An 18,674-nucleotide genomic window follows, 5' to 3' on the forward strand; every position below is an offset into this window, starting at 1 on the left:
TATATTTTTAGTTGTCCAGATCATTTCTTTCTATTTTTTAGTAGAGACGGGGTCTCGCTCTTGCTCAGGCTGGTCTCGAACTCCTGACCTTGAGTGATCCACCCGCCTCGGCCTCTCAGAGTGCTAGGGTTACAGGCGTGAGCCACGGCGCCTGGCCTCGATTTTTTTTTTTTTTAATAGAGCAGGGTTTCACTATGTTGCCCAGGCTGGAGTGCAGTGGCTATTCACATTGTAATCATAGCTCACTGCAGCCTCAAACTCCTGGGCTCAAGCCATCCTCCCACCTCAGCCTCCCGAGTAGCTGGGAATATGGGCACGTGTCACCATGCCAGGATTATGTATTGATTTTTTAAAAAGAAATATACATATATAAGTGGTAAAATTTTCAAACAAAAAATTCTCCAATCCCGTCTTCAGTGTCTGTTCCCAAAAGTAATTATCAATAATTTCTAAAAATTCTTATATATATCAGCATTTTATCTATGTATGTGGTTTCTTATTAATATTTACACAAAAGAGGGGAGTGTGGATCACAAAGGACCTTAAAACACCAAGTCAGAGAACTTGAATATTTATCATGTTGGCATCAGTGAACCATCATAGTATTTTAAACAGGAAAAATAATGGTCAGTTTTTAATATTATCACACAGACTTTTAAAGGGTTATATTCCTAATACATAGTAGTAGCAGGTACTCAAAAATATTTATTGAATGAATAAACGTTTTAAAACATATAATGAGTACAGCAAAGTATTAAGGTTGTGTTCACAAACACTCAGGACCTTTAGGCCTTTCAGGGACCTAGGTTCAAGGCTAATAGCACCCAGGGGAGGGAACTATGGCATGCAAGAGGGTCTCTGCTCTGGCTTAGGTGGAAAAGGAGTAGAAATAACTTGGGAGCACCTACAGCCTACTTGATACATATCACCTCATAGAATCCTTGTACCCATCCACCAGTTAGGGACTAGCTCCATTATTAGGATGAGGAAGCTGAGGCTCATGACTTAAAATGAGTTGTCCGTAGTTATCCAGCAAGTAAGTGACTTTCAAGTTTCCTGTCTCCACTCTTAATGTCCTCCAATCTATTCTCCAGACAGCAGCCAGAGGGATCTTTTAAAAACACAAAACATGTGGCTTCACATTCTTGCTTAAAACTCTCCAGTGGCCTCCTGTAGTTCTTCTGGTAAAATCCAAGCATCTTACCAGGCCCATAGGGCCCAGTGTATCTGGCCTAGCCTCCACCCTTACTTCTCTTTCCCCATACCTGCTACACCAGAGCCACCCAGGCCTTGGTTATTTTTTTTCCTAATGTACCAAACTCATTCCTACTTTGGGGCCTTTGCACCTGCTAGTTCCTCTTTCTGGAACATTCCACACGCATACCTTTTGCTCTACATTATGGCTGGCTCCTCCTCATCCCTCAGTTTTCAGTTTAAACATCGCTTCCTGAGAGGTCTTCCCAGATTTCCCCAACTAGGTAGTCCTTCCCCCACCACCATTATTTTCTGTCATTTCACTCTTCTCTTTCTTCATAGCACCAGCCGCAACATATAATTATATACTCCTTTTTTTAGTTGTTTGTCTTTTTCCTCCAGGGGTCTATGAACCCACTAGGGCAGGAACTATCTGTTCCTTTCCCCTAGCACCTAGTATAGGGTCAGACACGGAGTAGGCTCTCGGTAGTTGTTGAGGAATGAAGGGATAACTGAGGTAAGGTTGGAAACCAGGGTCCATTCAGTTTTTGTAGCTACCTCCTTGTGCAGGAGGCTGGGCCCCAACTGGGGCAGGATCCGGTTTCCAAGGAGGGCTAAACCCCACCTGTCCCGGAAGTGTTCTCAGCCCGGGGGCCTGGGTCTGGGGAAACTTTGGCCTAGGTATCAGCGAGGGGCCGGGGATTCAGCCTACCTGCTGCCCCGCTGGGGGTCCCTGTCTCTTACGGCTGGGGAGCAACACCCCCGCCAACACGTAAAGGTGAGCAGGGCTGGCTAGGGGGATTTGTGTGGCAGGGACAGGGCTGGCAGCGCAGAATAGTCCCCCCTGGAGGGCGGGCAGGGCCAAGTAGGAGGCGCCCAGACCGAACCCCTGCTGCCCGCAGACCCGGATTCCTTCCTGAAGTCGGCGCGGCTCCAGCGGCTGCCCTCGTCGTCCTCCGAGATGGGCAGCCAGGACGGGTCGCCGCTACGGGAGACGCGCAAGGACCCATTCTCCGCTGCAGCGGCCGAGTGCTCCTGCCGCCAGGACGGGCTCACAGTCATCGTCACAGCCTGCCTTACCTTTGCCACCGGTGTCACGGTGGCGCTGGTCATGCAGATCTATTTCGGAGACCCCCAGGTGAGCGGGGCAGACAGGTGGAGGGAGAGAACTGGGGAGGAGGGAGTGAAGGGACTGTGGGAACTGGGGAATGGCTGAGTAGTGGAAGGGAGCGAGGAAATGGGAAGGGGAGAGGGTGGTGACTTGGGAGAGGAAGGTCCCAAAGGGAGGGACTCTTGGGCATGAGGGGGACAGAACAAGGAAGGGACTTGTAGGAGGCACTTGGGGTAATGAGGGAAGAGTCAAGGGGACAAGAGGCCAGGGCTTCTATTCTCACGCCCTGTGGAGAAGGTTCTAGGGTTAGTGGAAATGCCTTGGGGAGGGCTCTTACTGCCCCTACCTAGTCCCCTCTCCCCTCCCAGATCTTCCAGCAGGGCGCCGTGGTGACTGATGCTGCCCGTTGCACTTCACTGGGCATCGAGGTGCTCAGTAAACAGGGATCTTCTGTGGATGCAGCTGTGGCAGCAGCCTTGTGTTTGGGGATCGTGGCTCCACACAGTTCTGGCCTGGGCGGGTAAGGAGCTCCCCAGTGGAGGTCTGGGCCTACTCCTTGCCCCCTGGTCTGTAGCCATCATGTGGGACTCTCAGTTTGGGCAGAGGGGCAGCTGGGCCCCAACTCCTTGCATTTTCTCTTTCTATACCAAATTCTACCCCTTTCTCCCTGGATGATGTGAGAAGAGCAACGCTACCATATGGAAGACCTGAGGGTATTTCATTAGCCCTTTGTACTGGGAAAGGAAATTTGTAAACTAAAAATTGAGTTGCCCAGGTGGGAAGTATACTGTCATTGATTAAGGCAGTGGTACTTGGCTGGCCGGGTGGTGTACACCCGTAGTCCCAGCTACTCCGGAGGCTGAGGCAGGAGGATTGCTTGAGCCCAGCCCAGGAGTTTGAGGTTGCTGTGAGCTAGGCTGATGCCACCGCTCTCTAGCCCAGGCAACAGAGCGAGACTCTGTCTCAAAAAAAAAAAAAAAGGCAGTAGTACTTAAACTTTTAGGGTCACAAATCCCTGTGGGTCTAATAAAAGCTATGGACCCTCAAAAATAGACCTCAGGCTAAGAACTCATAAAACAGAGGCTAAAAACTGGCCACCTATGGGCAACATCCATGGATAATGTGGTTTGGTTTACACACTTAAATTTTTCAAAAATTTGCTTGCTATTGTTAAAAAGTTGAGAATTTTCATAAAAATCCAGATTCCAAACATCTCTTGATCAGGAGATCTGGTAACACTGGGCCTACATTCCCACGTGGCTGAAATTATCTGGAGCTGAATAGAAGCTGCTTCCTATGATGGGGCATGTGCTGTCCACTTTGCTATGGTCCCTACCACTCCTATTATCTGTCCTGCTTTCCTTCTTTTGTTACTTGGCTGCAGGCATTTAGGTTTGCAACCCTCATCTCAGATGTCCATAGAAAAGTACAAACTAACAAAGTCCATATCTTGGCTCCTGTAAGACCAACTCTCCAGGTTGTACCAAAGAAATTCCCCTTTGGGTTTTGTACAGTCTATCCTTACATAATCCGGTCTTAAGGGAGTGGGTGGGGACATACCATGTAGGCAGGTGCAGGAAGCTGGCAGGGGTCCAGCTCTGGTCTAGGGTGGGGGCTGGGGGCAGAACATCCTGCTCTCCCAGTCTCTGCATTTTCCCTAATCAGGGATTAAAGTCTCCAGTGACAGGCTGGAAGAGGTCCATGGACCCTCGGTCCCCAACCCCCTTAGTTTCATTCCTCATCCTTTTAGGGTATCTGAGTCTGAATCCTGCTGGGGAGGGGGCTCAGACACCTAACCCAAGTGACAAACCAAGCCTACAGCCCTTACCATTGGGGGTTGAAGGGTGACAGGCTAATTGTGCAGAGGGCTGGCATGTTATCATTACCCTCCCCCTTCTGTGTTTCTGCCAGCGGGGGTGTGATGCTGGTACATGACATCCGACGAAACGAGAGCCACCTAATTGATTTCCGGGAGTCTGCACCAGGGGCCCTCAGGGAAGAGACACTGCAAAGATCCTGGGAGACCAAGGTGGGGACCCTGGTGAGAAGAGAGGGTACAGGGGAGTCTCCCTTCATTGCCCTTCTTCTAACCCAAGCATTAATTTGCTGAGTATTTACTCTGGGGGTGGGAAGAGGAGTTGAACAGCATGCTCTTAGGCTATGAGAGAGACAGGCAGCCCACAAATAAAATAATGAACAAAAAAACCTGGATGGTTGATAGCAGGTAATGCCAAAACACCTTACTTCTCTGGCAGTCTTACCTGTATGGCACATAGGAAGGAAGAAAAAAGGCCTCTGAGTACCATGAGATGTCACAAAGTTGCTGCACTAAAACTCACACATCTCACTCTGAGCCTGTTAATTATAACTTTCCCAACCCACAACATATTGGAAGATTAGAGAGGAACTGCTGGGGGCAAACCCCCTATCTACTGAGAGCAAAGAAAGAACAGAATAACTTGGAAAAATAGGTATTTAGTGCAGTGGCAAGAGCCAAACATGCGCCTAAGTTATCACAGCTCAGATTAATGGTGGTGTGAAAATGAGTAGATTAAATAAAGGTCCCTTGCCCACCATTTTAAAAGGCAGGGGTAGATGTAATCCAATGTAGACAGATTTCTATTTAAACTGATTATATCCTGGCTCTTGAACGTTTTGTTTTATTTATAAATCCCTCAACTATGATAAATAAGGGAAGCCTTTCTGCATTTGCCGATAGAAAGTCAGAGAGATGGGAGGGGTACCTGTTTGGGAAAGCTTGTCCCTTCCCTGGGATACTTGGCCTGTGTCTCTCCCCTGTGCCAGCCATCCCTGGCTTGGGGCTCTGCGGAGTTCAGCCCAGCCCCCCCCTTCCAGTGACCTGGTCTCCTCTCTCCCTCGCCTGCCCGCCTTGCCCAGCCTGGGCTCTTGGTGGGGGTCCCCGGAATGGTGAAGGGGCTACACGAAGCTCACCAGCTCTATGGCAGGTAAAGACCCTCGCCCCGGGGACCAGGGACCCCTGTTTGCATTTCTCCTCGGGTGGCCTTCTCCTACCTTCCTGGATTCTTCCTTTCCCAACTCCCCTTCCTAATATCCCCTTCCCTTGCCAGGACTCTCCTTCCCAGGAACCCCCCTCCCCCCAGGACCCCTCCTCCTCCCCCCAGGACTTCCTCCACCCCCTGCTCTCCGGCCCCCCCAGGCTGCCATGGTCCCAAGTCCTGGCCTTCGCAGCAGCTGTGGCCCAAGATGGCTTCAACGTGACTCATGATCTAGGTCAGTGGGGCTGGGGGGTGTGGGGAGAGGCATGAGGTTGATGGAGAGGGGTGGAATCTTTGAGATTTGGGGCCCAAGCCAGAGAGGACTTCTCTTCTTGTTTGCTCCTCGTACCCCTCCCCACCTCATCCCACCCTCACTTGGAGGCAGCCTTAAATGAGGGGTTCTGGGAAGGGCCCACATACATCCCTGCCTCCTCCATAACAGGTTCCTAGGGGCCAGGGTGCTTAGGGCAGGCCTCTCAGCCCTCATCCGCCCCACCTATTGCACATCTCAGCCATCCAGTCCAGTCCCAGGCCCCCTGCCCAGCCCCCTGTCCCTGCCCCCAGCCCGAGCCCTGGCTGAACAGCTGCCTCCCAACGTGTCTGAGCGCTTCCGTGAGATGTTCCTACCCTTGGGCCGCCCACCACTACCTGGCTCGCTGCTGCATCGGCCCGACCTGGCTGAGGTGCTGGATGTACTTGGCACCTCTGGCCCTGCCGCCTTCTATGCAGGTGGCAACCTCACACTGGAGATGGTGGCTGAGGTGAGTACTCAGATGGGGGCGGGGTCATGCCCCAAGGACCCCTTTACAGGGACATCCTCTTCCCCTTTTCTTCCTTCCTTCCCTGACTTTCTTTCTATATATATTTACTGTGGATTGTGCTTATTTTAAATTCTAGAGTAGATAAAACTAACTTCTAATGATAGAAATCAGATCAGTGGTTGGTGGGGATGGGGATGTGGCATGAAAAACCTCCTGGGTGTTAGAAGAGTTCTGTCTAGGGACTAAGGGAGACACCTCTTTCACTGGTGACTGTCAGGACTGGGGAGACTGATACAAAAGGTTATCATCTAGCCCCAAAGTGTATCTTAGTCTGAGGCAGTAATGGGTCTGAGAACTGTCATTAACAGTTCAAAACTCCTAATGGAAAACTACGTTCAAGATTCAGATGCACAGACCAACTCAGTGGTTCTCCCATCTGTGCAATGGGCGTGATCATATCTATCTCTGCCATACATTGTAGGAATTAAATAGGTCCGTCATTCATTTAACATTCACGGAGTACCTGCTCTGGACCAGGCCCTATGCTAGGCACTGGAGGTATGGACGTGGTGGTAGAAGCCCATCTCAAACACATTTAACTAGAAAGTCCAGGAGAGTACTGGCTTTAGATCCTGCTGGCTCTAAGAGATCAATTCACATTATCAGGACTTGATCTCTTTCTCTATTTCTCTCTCTCACCCTCTCTCTCTACTCCCCCTACTTTTCCTCTGTTTGGATTCACTCTCAGTCAGATCCTTCCACCTGCTCCCCACTAGTCCATCTTAGGCCATCCTTGCAGCAAACTATCCCAGAGAAAGAACATTCTCATTCCCAGTAGTTCCAGCAAAAGCCTCAAGGTTGTGTCTCATTGGCCTGACATAGGTCTCATGACTATTCCCAAACCAATCACTGTGGCACAGAAAGGAATGCTCTGATTGGCCAGACCTGGGTCATGTGCCCTCTCCTAGAGGTGAAGAAGGAAACGAAGGAGACTGTAACAAAGGCCATCAGAACTTTGAAAGAAAAAAATCCCACGTTGAGTTTATTAACTTGCCAGACAAAGGAACAGATGCCAGCCAAGAAATGCAATGTGTAATTCACTAAAAGTAGATGAATCAAGGGTTTCAAATACTAAAAAATACAAAAAAGTAGAAGATTCAGAGTGGTCACGCTAATTTAGGATTGAAAATAGCACACTGGATAGCATGGAAATGAGTCCATTGGTTTGTACAAGATTGGTTCATTGGTCAGTGAAGAGTGGTCAGTTATGTCCAATAAGGGTCAGGCCTACCAGGATCATTCAAAGTTCATGATTTTGTAGTGACTTTAGTTGGTTGTGGTGAGATACACAATTCAGTTTTGATATCTCCCAGGCAAGTGCTGCTACAAGTGGAAAATCTTCCTTTTACGTAGTCAGAGAGGGCAACATAAGCAAAGACATGAAGGCATGAGTTCAGGAACTGCAGGTCACTCTATAGTTGTCTAAAGCTCACTGGGGAGTAGCAGGACATGAGATGGGAGAGGTTGGCAGGGGCCGGATCACAAAGGGCCTTGAATGCCAAGCTAAGGAGGTCATTCATGGAATATACCCAGCACAATGCCTGGCACATAGTAGGTGCTCAATGTTAGTGCTTTTACCCTTTCTTTTTTCCTGGGGTACTTTGGGCTGATGGGGTCACCATAGGCTACGATAGGGGTTGTGGAATGTTCAAAAGTTGTAAATAGTTGATGTGTCTGTGATCCAAACACGTATCATAGGCCAAGCCTACATGCTCACAGAGGTGGGTGGTCATTCTTTCCCTTCCAGGCTCAGCATGCAGGGGGTGTCATAACCGAGGAGGACTTCAGCAATTACAGCGCCCTCGTGGAGAAGCCTGTGTGTGGCGTGTACAGAGGTGACCTCTCCCCCAGCTCCCAGGGTACCCACTCAGGAGAAGCCTGTCTGTCCATGGCCACATCCTTTTGGCCTAGAGAGTGCTCTCCATTTCACAGGGGAGAAACTGAAGCAGTGAGCTGCCTGGGCAGCCAACTGTTGAAGCAAGCCAAAGCCAGCCCACCTTCTGAAGTAGCCATGGGGTCAGTTACCCCAAGTATTTAGGATATGGGGTGGTGGATCTAGTCAGAGGCTCAGACCTGGAAGTTGGGGTTCTGGACATAGGTTTCCTTGGTTGGGGCTCTGTGTTGCCTCAGCCCCATCCTCACTGCCCTGTACTTCCTAAGATGAATTTTTAAGACCAAAGTCCATCTAAGCTTTGGGGTAGAATGAACCCTTCAGGACAGTCATAGATCCACCCCTTCATTATGCCAAAAGGAAACTGAAGCCCAAGTAGGGAATGGAACTTAACCTGCCAAACTTAAGAAAACCAACAAGGAACCCAGAAAGCCAAGCTTACGACATAGATGGAATCCATGTTTGCTGAACCCAAAGTAGTGGGTTCTGGGTCCCTCAGAAAATTCTCAGGTTCTCTCCCCTCTAGGAAGGCCAGATCACCTCAAGCCCCAAGAAAGGCTGCCTCTGAGTTCAAGTCTCCAGGCCTCAGTCTCCAGCCTGATTCCTCTGCCAGAGGCAATGATATAAGAAACAGTGGAAAGAACATAGCTTTGGAGCCAGGAAGACCTGGGTTTGAGTACCAGCTATACCACTCACCTTCCCACTCTGAGCCTTGGTTCTCCCCTAAAAATGGACATAATAATCCCTACATCTCAGGGAGCCCATAAGGATTTGATGAGATGGTATATGAAGTTGCCCTGATCAGAGTGGGTACTGAGTGTGTATCGGGTTTTCCATTGTCCCTCCCCAGCCTGGGTTCTCGGCAATGCCAGTACCTTGAGTGCTGTGGCTCCCCCTTGACTCGAATGACCTTGGACCAGTTGCCTTTCTGTGCCACTGTTTCCACACCTGTAAAATGGGGATGATAATGGTACCCACTGTGAGAATTAAATGAGTTAATTAGTTAATGTTAGTGTTATGTGTCAGGTATTGTTGCTTCTTTGATGTCCAAACATCTAATCACAGAGTAGGAAATGTGGGGTTGGGTAGGACCAACAGGGGACCTAGATGGTATCCTGACCTGTGGGAGGAGCTGAAAGGAGACACATGGCAGACCAGGAATCTGGACATCTGATCACCTGTCCCTGCTCTGCCAATGGCCTGCAGTGTGACTCTGGGCAAGTCACAGCCCTCTTGAGCCTTGGTTTTCACATATGGTAGAGGAAACTGATGATCAGTGTTCTGAGTTCAAGTCTTGACCTTGCCCTTGACTTGCTATGTGAACTTGAGTAGGTCCTTTTGCCTCTCAACGCTTCAGTTTCCCCATCTGACGAGGGGGCTCAGTGCAGTGGTCTCAGTGTGTGTGATGCTGGGATGTGGAGATGGGATGTAGGATGTGAAGATGCCTTGACCTCTCCCCTGCCGTCGGTCATTTCCTATCCTTTCAGGCCACCTGGTTCTCAGTCCCCCACCCCCGCATACGGGCCCTGCCCTCATCAGTGCTCTCAACATCCTTGAGGGCTTCAATCTCACCAGCCTGGTATCCCGAGAACAGGCTCTTCACTGGGTGGCAGAGGTAAGGCCAACTCCTCCACCTCAACCTGGATTTGGAGACACTAGGAGTGAGGAGATAGTGTACTGCCAGAGGGCAGGACTAAATCACCTCCAGGTTTTCTCACACACAAAGATCCACTGGGTGTGGGTGCTGGAAGGGGCCTCTGCCACATCTCTGCTGTGTTTTCAGACCCTGAAGATCGCATTAGCCCTGGCCAGCAGACTAGGAGATCCTGTCTACGATTCTACAATCACTGAGAGCATGGACGACATGCTCAGGTGGGTCCTGGGCAGGACCCTGGGGGCTGCAGAGGTGGCGGGTGTGGGGAAAGGATCAGGTGAAAAGCAGCTGGTGTAGCAATAAGGCCTGAAGTCCCAAGTCAATTTTAGCACAAACTTGACTCACAGTGTGACACTGGGTGTCTCCCCTGCCCTTCGCCTTTCCTGTCTGTACAATGAGTTGGCCTACTTAATGTGGCTCTTAAATATTTTTGAGCCTAGCACAGCACCTCTATGAGCCTATCTACCCCCCTTTTGAGTAGAAAGAGAAAGCTTAATAACAATAAAAACAGTCTCCAAGCAAATACTGGAGATGGTGGGGATTTTGAGTATAAGTACCTTCTTTAGTAGCATTAACATAGTGGTAAGGTTGTGGGCTCTGGGGAGACTGCCTCCATTTAAATCCTGGCTTTAACATTCACTAGCTGTGCAGCCTTAGGTGACTAATTTAAACTGTCTTAAGTCTCAGTTTCTACAAAGGGACCTGACAATAATGGTATCAAATTTCTGAGGTTGTGGTGAGGAGTAAACAAGATCATACATGTAAAGCACTTAGCACATTGTCTGGGCACATAACAAATGATCAACAAATGTCAGTTATTATTAATTGGCAATGGGGTAAGAATGGTTAATATTTAACTGCTACTATAACTGACTTACAGGCTAGCTAAGGGAAAATCAGAAGCAAAAAGTACAGTTAATCTAAATTTGTATTGTTACTCAAACAACCCTCTGTGAATTCAGTTGGAAATGATGAGACTAAATTAATAGTTTATATGAAAAGCAAAAAGAGCAGCAACCCAAAACAACCACCTCAAAGCCACAAGGATAAAACATAAAACCAAAAAAAAACTTCCTCCCTCCCAACTACCTGAAATAAAGCCCTATGTGCCTGCTGCGTGGCCACCAGCCTTTTGCTTCAAAGCAGAGTAAATCTCTCCAGTAAACTTTGGTAACTTATTCTGTAATTACTGTGCATAACCCAACACACAGTTATTAGGTAAGAAAACCTCTGTTGAACTTTAAAAAGCCTGGAGAATTACATATTTCTTCTAAGATCAATGCAAACTTAGCTCTAAAACACACCTATATGAAATCTATTCCACTAATTCACCCAGTAAGTAGTTATTGAGGGCTTATTATGTGGCAAGTCTTCCTTACCTTGAAAAAAATTCTAATAGAAAGTAAAGATTCCTGTATGCAAAATCCTCCCTCAACTAAACTCTTACTAAAACATTAGTTCTAGACTATAAACATTAGTCTAGACTATAAACGAGTCCAGCTTGTTGATTCAAAACAAGTATTTTCTGAGCATCCACTATGTACCAGGCACTTTCATAGAAAGAATTCAGTGAGTAAAGTCAAGTAACTAAAAGGTTCTTGATTTAACATTAAATAAATTAAAAGTTGGTTCTAGAAGAGAATCTGAATGATATCTAAATAAATTCATTCAGTTCAACAGCTATTTTCTGGGTATTTCCTACATGTAGGCAATAGGTGAGCTTCTGCCCTCATAGACCTAATAGTCCAGTGGGGGAGGCAGATTTAATCAGATAATCACACAAACATCACAAAGTGTGGTAGGCGGGGTGTAACAGAGGCTGTTGGGCGCTCATCCCCCACCCCTTGTCTTTTCAGCAAAGTGGAGGCCGCCTACCTCCGGGGCCACATCAATGACTCCCAGGCGGCCCCTGCCCCGCTAATGCCTGTCTATGAGCTAGACGGAGCACCCACGGCCGCCCAGGTGCTGATCATGGGCCCTGATGACTTCATTGTGGCCATGGTCAGGTATGCCAGCTCAGACTCAGAACCTGGGACAAGGGATCATCTGAACCAGCAGGGAGGTGGGGGCTCACCTGACCCCACCTTTGCCCCCAGCTCCCTGAACCAGCCCTTTGGCAGTGGCCTCATCACCCCCTCCGGGATCCTGCTCAACAGCCAGATGTTGGACTTCTCCTGGCCCAACAGGACCGCTAACCACTCTGCACCCAGCCTGGTAAAGTCTTGCCTTCCTCCTCCCCTGGGGACCCTGAGGCTAGGAGGTACAGTGGTATGGCTGCTCCTTGCTCCCTACTTTCTCTAGGGTCTTCTATTACAAAGAAAAGAAGCCTAAACAAGATGTTCACTTCATCTCCAGCCCAGCTAAGTCTGGGGCATGGAGCCTGGTGGGTCCAAAGAACCTTTTCTCATTCTGTTACTGTCTCACTTTGTGACCTGGTGAAGGTCTTGCCCCTCTCTGGGCATTTTCTTCACCATGCAATGAGGGTATTGGCTCCCATTTGATGTTTGGGGCACTTTCCAGCACTAGTGGTCTGTTACTTCATGATGCCGAGCTGATGGGGCTCAGCCCTATGGCTGGGCACCAAAGAGGGACCCAAGGAGGTAGGAGTTTTTGTCTAGTTCGAGATCAGCACTCTTACACCCTGCATGCTGGGGCCCTGGCAGGGCAAAGACACATAGAGGTATTCAGTTTGGGGATGAGCTGTTCTTCCCCGTTGCCATCTTTGTTGGCTTGGTCCTTTCCCCTGCCAGCCATAGCAGCCTCATAGCTCAGTAGATCCACTTATCACTCCCCCATCCTCCCCAGCCATCCAGGGACCCTGCCCATTTCACAGACAGCAAACTGTTGCCTGGGAAGGGACCAGTCTCCCAGGAAAACTGGGCCTGTGGAATATGTAAAGGAGGGAGAGAGGTTGGAAGGGTGGTGGAGTGGCCCTTTCTCCACCCCAAATCCCCCTTGTGCTCTCTGTCTTTTAACAACAGGAAAACTCGGTGCAGCCAGGGAAGCGGCCACTCTCTTTCCTGCTGCCCACTGTGGTACGACCAGCAGAGGGGCTCTGTGGGACCTACCTCGCCCTGGGGGCCAATGGAGCTGCTCGGGGCCTCAGTGGCCTGACCCAGGTGAGGTTTCCTCCATGGTAGGCCTTTTGCAGCCAGGAGCCAAGCTGTGGCCTGGGCTGCAGATACTCCTTGTATCTGTGGCTTGTTTTCATCCCTTATGCAGTAAACATGAGCTGAGGCTGCCAGGCCAGAGAGGGATAATGATTCAATCCAGAGTTTAGAAGAAGCCAGGGAAGAGGCACCATTGTCACCCAGTCTCCTTTAATCTAGCCCAGGGCTCCCCTCCCTTCTCTCTGGACAGGGCAGGGTTCATAGCTAGGGGTGGTCTAGGGCAGAATATGGGTACCAGGCCCATCCTGAGCACTGGGACACGAACTACAACTGAGTTCCTGGTGAAAATGGAGCTCTGATGCTCCCTACGTTCCCAGGTTGCAGGATCTGGAATTGAAAAGAGCTATAGCAACTGGGCTGCCTGGGTTCTGTCAACCTCAAGTCCTATCATCCCTCTACCCAGCATCTGAATAGACAACCAGCCCTCTTTAGGGTCTGATTTTGAAAGGAAGGGCCTGCTACTCTCCAGAACTCAGAACAGTTCCAGGAATGTCTTGAGCACCTGATATATGTGCCAGGCACATATTTTGGCAGGTGGTGAGTTAACTATCCTGAGCTTTGGAATCAGACACCCCTGATTCCAGCTCAAGTGCTGCCAATTTCCAGCTATGTGATGCTAGGGAATTCACTTAACCTCTCTGAACCTGTCTCCTCACTTGTAAAATGGAAATAATAACAATAGCTAACATTTATAGAGTTCTTACTAAGTGCTGGCCACTGTGTTATGTGTATTAACCCTTTTAAGTTTCCCAACTCTGGGAGGAATCCTTATTTCTAATTTATAGATGAGGAAGCTGAAGCCCAGAGAGGTTAAGAAGTTAGGTCAAGTTCCCTCAGCTAGTAAGAGTGGGCAGGCAGTTCAGTTCCAGAGCCTGCTCACACTCCTACCTGCTAAACTAAAAGTACCCACATTCTGCCCTAGACCACCCCTAGCTATGAACCCTGCCCTGTCCAGAGAGAAGGGAGGGGAGCCCTGGGCCAGATTAAAGGAGACTGGGTGCTAGGTGTACCTCTTCCCTGGTTTCTTCTAAACTCTGGAGTGAATCATTATCCCTCTCTGGCCCTCAGATTCCCGCTCTGTGAAATGGGGGCAGTCATCAAAGCCTTGCCTGTCTTCTGGGGCTGTTGAGAGACTTAGATGACACCCTTGGTGTAAGGGTTCCAAAAATGAAGGAGTGTGGACCAAGGGTGAGAGCCAGGAAGTCCTGAACCGTCACCCCTGGGACAGCCCTGATTTTTTCTGCTCCTTGGCTACCCACAGGTTCTGCTGAATGTCCTGACCTTAAACCGGAACCTGAGTGACAGCCTGGCCCGTGGCCGCCTGCACCCGGACCTGCAGTCCAACCTCCTGCAGGTGGACAGTGAGTGCAGAACAGAGACCCTATGGGGTGGGCGCAGGGAGAGGTGGAGAACAGCGCTCCTCCCAAGGGTGCCCCTGCCTCCACCAGCACCAATTCCCTGCCAGTGAAAGTCTGGTTTCTTTCAACAAATTCCTATTGAAGCAATTAACAATCTGGGGCTTAGAATCCATCTTGCTGTTTCCTGGCTGTGTGGCCTTGAGAAATCCATGTCTCAAATCTGAACCTCAGTTTTCTCATTTGTAAAATAAGATACAGTTGTTCATTCTTCAAACCTTCATTTATTCAACAGTTTATATCGAACACCTGTTGTGCGTCAGGCATCATCCTGGGTGCTAGGGAAACTGTAAAGTTAGACAGGAGAATAAATAATCAAAGAAATATGAGACAGTAAAATAAGTGCTCTGCTGAACATTAAAGCAGGATAGTGAAATAGGATTGATTCAATGATCAGGGAAGCCTTCTCTTTGGTGACATTTAAGCTGAGATCAGAAGAGTGAGAAAGAGCCCACCATACAAAGAACTTGGGCAGAGCTTTGTAGGCCAAGGGAACAAGTGCAAAGAACTCAGGGCAGGAATGGGGTTGGTGTGTTTGAGGAATGAAAAGGAAACCAAGGTGAGTGAGGATGAGATGAGATTGGAGAGGCAGGCAAGGGCCAGATCATGGAGCTTATAGATGATGGTGAGGACATGGAATTTCCTCCAAGAACCACAGTGGCTTAATTTTAGATACAGCTTAATTTTGTGAACAGGGAAGTGTGTGCACCTTTGAGGAGTTTTTATTACAACAGACAATATATAAGACTATGCTAGTCCAAAAGAATACAGAATTGATTGAGGAACAGTCCTTGCCTGTTCAGTATTATTATCTCTGTTTTGCAGATAAAGAAACTGAGGCTCACAGAAGTTATAAACTAGTCAAAGATCAGCCTATAAGTGGCGGGACTGAGATTAGGACATATACCTGGCTAATTACCAAAGACTCAATTCTTTACCCCACAGCTCTTGATATCTCCTGAACTAAATCATTTTAGAAGCAGAGACCTAGATCCTCAGCAGTCACACCCTGTAGTTGGCCAGTGACACTTTGGATCCCAGCTGATGGATGAGGAGACCAATTCCCTGAAACAGAATTTTGTTCGACAAATATCTGTTGGTCTCTGTTGAATGTAAGGCTCTGTGATGAGTTACTTGGGGTAGCTCATCCTAGCCCTCCCTTAAGGGGCTCACGGTCTAAGATGAGTATATAAGGAATGGGGGCTTGATGAAGGGAAAGTTCACCCACCTGAGGCCTCAGGGAGGCTTTATGGAGGAGGTGACAACTAGCTGGGCCTTGAAGTATGAGCAGGAATTTGGCATGTAGAAGGAAAGGACATTCTGGACAGGAGGAATAGCCTGCGCAAAACCCAGAAAGAATGGCTCAGAGAGCAACCAGGAGGCCAGCTGTTTCCCAGACTTCCAAATTTACTCAGCACCTTCTTGACTTTTGCCACATGTATACACCATTTAAGCCATAATTTGCATAACATGCCTCTATAAATGAACCTCCTTTTTAACCTAAATGTATTTTAAAAGTAAACCTTACATTATAATCACAAATGGAAAAATGGCATCATTTGCCACAAATAGATGACAAATAGCTATTTAAAAAATGAAATATTTTTAGATTTTAGTTTTTTTGAGACAGAGTCTCACTCTGTCACCTGGGCTAGAGTGCCGTGGCGTCAGCCTAGCTCACAGCAACCTCAAACTCCTGGGCTCAAGAGATCCTGCTGCCTCAGCCTCCTGAGTAGCTGAGACTACAGGCATATGCCACCATGCCCAGCTAATTTTTTTTCTCTGTATATATTTTAATTGTCCAGCTAATTTCTTTCTATTTTTAGTAGAGACAGAGTCTCGCTCTTGCTCAGGCTGGTTTCGAACTCCTGAGCTCAAACGATCCACCCGCCTCCGCCTCCCAGAGTGCTAGGATTACAGGCGTGAGCCACCACGCCTGGCCAGATTTTAGATTTTAGTTTGATATTGTCACTTGTGGAAGGCTCTGAGGGCTGTTCTCTCTGTTAAAGAAGATTAGGAAATGTTAGAGATCAGACTGAAACTTGGTCCTTGCCATAATTGAAAGAATTGAAAGTGAATCACAAAGGGAAAAGATTTCCAACTAGGTGATATGATGCTGTTTAATATTGTGTCTTTATCTCAAGAACTACCTAAAGTCATCCTGTTTGGGGAAATAAGAAGACCAGATCTTTACTGAGGAGCAGTGGGAAGTGAAGTTACAGGGCTTACCGTGGAGGTCAATGTTAAGAAACATGGACTTTATCCAATGGAGTAGGGGAGGCGTATGACCTGATTTGTTTTATGTAGGGGAGGTAGATTGAAGAGGGAAAACTTAAGTCAGGGAAATATGAAAAGCAGCTGGGATATGGCCCAGGTGAGAGATAATGAGGACCTGAACTTATGCAAGAGGATGGGGATTTGTTCATCCGCCTAGTAAAGACCTGCTTAACATTTACTCTGTACTAACCCTGTATAGGCACTAGGGATCAATAGCAAACAAGACAGCATCCCTGCCCTCAAAAAGTTTATAATCTAGGCTGGCGCGGTGGCTCACGCCTGTAATCCTAGCTCTCTGGGAGGCCGAGGCGGGCGGATTGTTTGAGCTCAGGAGTTCGAGACCAGCCTGAGCAAGAGCAAGACCCCGTCTCTACTAAAAATAGAAAGAAATTATCTGGACAACTAAAAATATATAGAAAAATTAGCCGGGCATGGTGGCACATGCCTGTAGTCCCAGCTACTCGGGAGGCTGAGGCAGTAGGATCGCTTGAGCCCAGGAGTTTGAGGTTGCTGTGAGCTAGGATGATGCCACGGCACTCACTCTAGCCCGGGCAACAGAGTGTTTGTCTCAAAAAAAAAAAAAAGCTTATAATCTAGTGGGGAGGGGAGACACAGTAAATAAATAAGCAAATACAGGTAGCAATGAGTACTTTGAAAGAAAACAAAGCAAGGTAAAGATGGCAGAGACTGCTATTTTAGATAATGATCAGAGAAATTCTTGAAGAGGTGCCTTTTGACCAAAGACTGGAATAAAGTAAGGGGGCTAGCTTTGTGATTATCTAGGAGGAGAGCATTCCAGGCAGAAAGAACAGCAAGTGCAAAGGCCCTGAAGTAGAAGCATGTTTGGCCTACTTGAGGGACAGCCAGGAAGGCCAGTGTGCTGGAGCAGAGTTAAGCAAAGGAGAATAGAAGGAAATGGGGAAAGGAATTGAGAGAGGCAGCAAGGTCCCAGATGATGTTGGGCCTTAGAGGCCTTGGTAAGGACTTTGGATTTTATTCTAAGATCCAGAGCTGTTGGAAGATTTTGAACAGGGGAACTGACAAAGTCTAATGGTTTAAAAGGATCCCCTTGGCTACTGTGTGAACTGGCTATAAGGAAGGAAGGACTGGAAGCAGGGAAACCAGTTTGTAGACTATGCAGTAATCCTGGCAAGTAATGATGGCAGGTTGGCCTAGGTAGGTGGAGATGAAGACCCGAAAGCCCTTTTTCCTTCTTCCAGTATTAAGAATGTATATTATTGCTTACTTACCATATACAAGGCTCTGAGCTCAGTGCTTTCTGTGCGTTTTCTCCTTTAATCCCTGTAACAACTTCATGCTCTTATGTGATCCACGTTTATACATGAGGAGACTGAGGCTCAGAGAGGTAAAGCAATTTGCCCAAGGTCATACAGCTCCTTGGTGGAGCAACCAGGACTAGAACTTAGATCTGACTATAGGACTCCTGAGCCAGTGCTCTGAACACTCTGAATGTGTATATGTTGGGGGGTGGTTTTCAGGTGAGTTCACAGAGGAAGAGATCGAGTTCCTGGAAGCCAGGGGTCACCATGTGGAGAAGGTAGATGTCTTATCCTGGGTCCATGGCAGTCGGAGAACCAACAACTTCATCATCGGTGTGAAGGACCCTCGGAGCCCAGATGCAGCCGGAGCCACCATCCTGTAGAGCAGTGGGGTGGGGCAGGGTCTCTGCTCCCCCACTTTGCATGTTCCCAGAGTCCCTCCTTCTCCCAGGTTTGGTCTCAGGGGGACCCCAGGGATGCCCCAGATTAGGGGCCAGAGGAGATGCTTAGCAAACCCAATCCCAGAATAACTGGAAAATTCTCCATCAGGAAGCCTATAGTGGTGGTGGTGAGTGTCAGTATCTGTGACCAGGCAGGCGGGACCTTGAGGAATCAGATTATCTGTCTGTCTGTCTCCTCTCCTCCCTCAGCCATGCTGGCCCTGAGCTTAGGGATGTGCTTGCAAACCCTTCTCGAGGGTCTCACAACCCCAACATCTGCAGACTGGCCTGACCTGGGCCTTGTCTTCCAGCTCCCTTCTCCTGTCCCCAGCCTCATTTCTTAAATGACTAGGAATTTTTTAATGGACCATCATGGGGAGAGGGTGCTCCTCTCCTCTTCCCAC

At 48.4% G+C, this 18,674-nt stretch overlaps 1 protein-coding gene across 1 annotated transcript in view; it reads left to right on the forward strand.

The window, feature by feature from the left end:
* GGT7 (gamma-glutamyltransferase 7) overlaps positions 1-18,674 on the forward strand; it is a 24,246-nt gene extending 5,572 nt beyond the window's left edge. The window contains exons 2-15 of the mRNA XM_012637652.1: positions 2,097-2,332; positions 2,674-2,825; positions 4,217-4,334; positions 5,204-5,271; positions 5,484-5,557; positions 5,887-6,083; positions 7,891-7,978; positions 9,522-9,649; positions 9,818-9,906; positions 11,545-11,694; positions 11,785-11,902; positions 12,670-12,807; positions 14,120-14,219; positions 18,050-18,674. Of these exons, the coding sequence (XP_012493106.1) occupies positions 2,097-2,332; positions 2,674-2,825; positions 4,217-4,334; positions 5,204-5,271; positions 5,484-5,557; positions 5,887-6,083; positions 7,891-7,978; positions 9,522-9,649; positions 9,818-9,906; positions 11,545-11,694; positions 11,785-11,902; positions 12,670-12,807; positions 14,120-14,219; positions 18,050-18,213 (1,820 nt within the window). The 3' untranslated portion in view covers positions 18,214-18,674. The remainder of the gene's footprint in view (positions 1-2,096; positions 2,333-2,673; positions 2,826-4,216; positions 4,335-5,203; positions 5,272-5,483; positions 5,558-5,886; positions 6,084-7,890; positions 7,979-9,521; positions 9,650-9,817; positions 9,907-11,544; positions 11,695-11,784; positions 11,903-12,669; positions 12,808-14,119; positions 14,220-18,049) is intronic.

The sequence above is a fragment of the Propithecus coquereli genome, unplaced genomic scaffold (genome assembly GCF_000956105.1).
Source record: "Propithecus coquereli isolate 6110/MARCELLA unplaced genomic scaffold, Pcoq_1.0 Scaffold122, whole genome shotgun sequence".
Lineage (NCBI taxonomy): Eukaryota > Metazoa > Chordata > Mammalia > Primates > Indriidae > Propithecus > Propithecus coquereli.